Genomic DNA, 3,807 nt, shown 5'->3' with positions numbered 1-3,807 from the left:
AAAAAAAAAAAAGTCTACAGCCTCAAGAACAAAGCTCACTCCTATTGAGTCAAAACTGACTCACAGCAACCCTATAGGACAGGATTGAACTGCCCCGGGAGTTTCCGAGACTGTAAGGCTTTAGAGGCTAGAACGTTCTGAGAAGTGGCTGGTGGTTTTAAACTGCTGACTTTGCAGTTAGCACCTCAACTCATGATTATAGTCTCTTCTACAAAGAAAAAAAATATCGTGCTGTATACAATGTATTTTATTTTTGTTTTAAAGAGAATTTTTCCATTTAGAGTCCACTATGGTTTTCCATTATCAAAAGATATGTTTCTTACACAGTATGTAATTCAGTATACCATGTATGTAAATAGTATAATATGCCCATAAGCATATAAAATTGACACTTAAATAAGAAATTCTATAAAAATAAAATGAAAATCAAATTGTTAGATGTACTCACATGAAGACTATTTGATTAAAATGTAGAATATGATGCTTCAACCTTGTTTAAAACTCTCCCAGGAAATGATTTAACTAACAGATGCTTATCGTCTGGGACGGTGTTTGAAACACAGTAACAGTAAAGTAGGATAATAACTTGTTTTCTTTACCACGGGAAAAGCTACACATGACCGCAGCTGCCATCTTCTGAGGACATGCCTGGCCCTGCCAGACATCTTTCCCACACAGCAGGATGTTTTCCTCATCTCCTCGGCAATGAACGTTGCTCCAGTGCACAGGAAGGAGGCCCAGGGCAGACAACGGTGTTGTTTTTGCTACTCCTTGTCTTCTGGAAGTAGAATGAGCAGTGTCAGATTTAACAACTGCAGGTGAAACTTTTTAACCAAGCATTTAAATTTTTTAAAAAAATAACCACTTTATTGGCATATAATACACATATCCCACAATTCAATAGTTCCACCACATTAAGGAGATGTACAATCACTATCACAAGTAATTTTAGAACACTTTCTTCGTCTTGTGCCCATTATTAGCTCCCCATTTCCCCCCAACATCCCCTGTCATGCCCCCAAGAAACAAACCATCAATCCAGTTACAGCCTCTATAGATTTACCTATCCTGGATTTCATATACAGAAAATCCTACAACTAGCAACAGTAACAAAGTAAAACAGTGAAAAAAATCTGTCAATAAAAAGCAGAAAATATTAAAAACTAGACCAAATTAAAATGGGTCAGAAGGGAGATCACATGCCAAGGTGTTAACTTCACTAAGATAGAGAAAACCAACCAAGATGAACATGGAAAGAAAGAAAAGCATACTAGATTGTGCACATTTCAAGGGAAACAAAATGCTTGATCAGAACTTGGATTGATTATGGAATCTGAAGAAGGTTTTTCACAATCTTGATTAACTATTGATATGTATGTGCTTTACTTACTCCATATGGATGTCTTTGTGGGTTGTACATGGGGCTGTGAACCCCAAGATCAGCAGTTCAAAACCACTAGCCACTGGTCCTTGGGAAAAAGATGAGGCTTTCTACTCCCGTAAAGATTTACAGCCTAAGAAGTCGGAAGCAGCAATTGTACTTTGTCCTATAGAGTTGCTATGAGTCAGAAGCGAGTGAATTAAGAGCTTTTATGACTATAACAGCAGTGAGTTAGAGTTCTGATAGATATACAAATGAAGTTTAGGGGACCACATCAAGCCCAGTAAGGATTGGATTCTGATCTGGACCAGCTGCAAATTACTCTCTAAGGCTCTGATTCTACTATAGAAAAGGAGAAAGCTGGAGGGCTGAATATTCTAACTCCAGTTTTCAGGGCTAAGGTTTCTAAAATGATTATTATTACTCCATCTAAGCAAAGGGATATCAAGGGAGCAATCCACTTATAGTCTGAAGATCTCATCTCTTCATTCCATTTTTCCAGGAACTTTTGGAGCCCCTTCCTTAATCATTTGCTAGTAAAAGTTTACAACTGATGATTACAATAATAACTTACAGATGGGCTCCATTCTTAGCCCATCCAATCCACATATTTTCAAAAATAACTTCTGGTATGTATGAGCTGATATGAAATTTATTGTTTTTAAATTAAACTAAATGTTTATCTGATCAGCATAGCAACCTCTAGAATTTTCTCCATGTAACAGCATCTATCAAACAAATCGTAAATATTTGCAGTATGTCTCAAAGATGAATGTGTTGCCACAGCAATGAAGCTGGCTTCCTCTGTTGTTGTGGTGCAACCTTTAAAATACACTAATAGACAATATATGTACTCAGATAGACTTACCTTACATTGGTGTTTGCTACAGGACAGTTTACAACCTTTCTTCAACAGCAAGCCTCGTAACCACACTATCATTTACATCTCCACTATATTATCCTTGCTTTTTCATTCGTGAGACTCACAGGAAATTATTTTGCTAGCCAGATTTTCAGAAGTAATAAAAGCATATGCAGATAGGTGGATAAGGAGAAGCCAGTCCACACACTGGTTACAGCTGCCGGTCCTCAACAAATGCAGAGGCTGGACTCTCTTTATCATTTATTACATCGCTCAGTTCTCAAAAGGAGTCCCTGTAGCGCTTTTGGCGAAGTACTGACCGGTCACTGCAAGGTGTGGCCACCAGGGCTCCTAGTGCTCTCGACGTGGATTTCTAATATAAAGATATTGCTCATGCTTTATATAGGTCTCTGATAATAATTATCAAGGAAAAATTCATAAGACACAAAAACAGAACACTAAGAACCACAATGGAAACAAACAACAAAACAGAGAGAGGTGCTTCGGGTGCAGCACCGGGCACAGGCATAAATGTGCTGGGGTTGGAGCGCTCCCTGTGCACAGCCCATTTCAAAGGACAGGTCTACGGTTGGGGGGGATCAGGTCCCTGAGCAGAGGACCACAGCCTCTCAGGGTGGCAGCACACTGGTGGGTTGATCAAAGCACCAGAGGGCCAGGACAGCAAGCCTGAACTCTGTACAGGATAAGAACACAGGTGAGCATCCCTTCCTTCACACACCGAGAAAAAAGAACTTGTGGATGGCTAAAAGTAGAAAGCTAAAAATAATAAACCACTTGAATAGATATTTCCCCAAAGGGGATATTCAAATGGCTACCAAACACATAAAAAGAAGTTCAGCATCATTAGCCATGAGAGATTTACAAATCAAACTCAACAGAGAGATACCACCTCAGTCCTAGTAGATTGGCTAAAATAAAATAAAATAAAATCATTTTTTAAAGAACCTTGAAAGCTGCGAGCGCACTGCTTGGATAGATACTGGTAAATCCTCTACCTGGCCACACAATCCACCTTCCTATCTGCCACCACCACCACCGGCCCTTGCACCCCAGACTTATGACCCTTAGTCACCCTTCAGGCCTGGAACTAAACTCACACCCTGTGGTTCAATTTTCAGCAAGGTCTATAAAGTAAAGAAAAACACCAGGGAGGGCTGTTCTTAGAGCAGTCAACCATTTGAGATCAAAAGGCAGCACTAGCCTAAGGACAAAGTTCATGAGGCAGCAAGGGTTAAGAAAAGAGGGGGAAGGGCGAGGGGAGACCCAGGGAGGGTGCTGAAGCAGTGAGGTTCCCTTGTGGGATTGCAATCAAAGACATGCACTAAAATGTGCATGACATTACTGCATGCAAAAAGAATTGCTCTGTCAATCTTCACCAGAGTCACAGTGAAACGTTTTAACTGGTTAGTCAAATTGATAAAAGAGCACCAGTTGAGTTTCTGTTTCTGTCAAGGTGAATCTGGTAATGAATATTGGTGATGGTGATACACCAAGAGGGAAGTGGTTGGTGTTCCTGAACTGTACACATGGGAAAATGTTGAAT

General features: G+C 39.9%; 1 protein-coding gene across 1 annotated transcript in view; it reads right to left on the bottom strand.

Moving 5' to 3' along the window:
* PRSS12 (serine protease 12) overlaps positions 1-3,807 on the bottom strand; it is an 85,764-nt gene that overhangs the window by 61,456 nt on the left and 20,501 nt on the right. The window contains exon 4 of the mRNA XM_045295842.1: positions 600-778. Within this exon, the coding sequence (XP_045151777.1) occupies positions 600-778 (179 nt within the window). The remainder of the gene's footprint in view (positions 1-599; positions 779-3,807) is intronic.

This window comes from Echinops telfairi, unplaced genomic scaffold (genome assembly GCF_000313985.2).
Source record: "Echinops telfairi isolate 266 unplaced genomic scaffold, ASM31398v2 ScPeMD7_5927;HRSCAF=6808, whole genome shotgun sequence".
In the NCBI taxonomy this organism is placed as follows: Eukaryota; Metazoa; Chordata; class Mammalia; order Afrosoricida; family Tenrecidae; genus Echinops; species Echinops telfairi.
The sequence above is the reverse complement of the archived record's forward strand: the minus strand, read 5'-3'. Positions and strand labels throughout refer to the sequence as shown.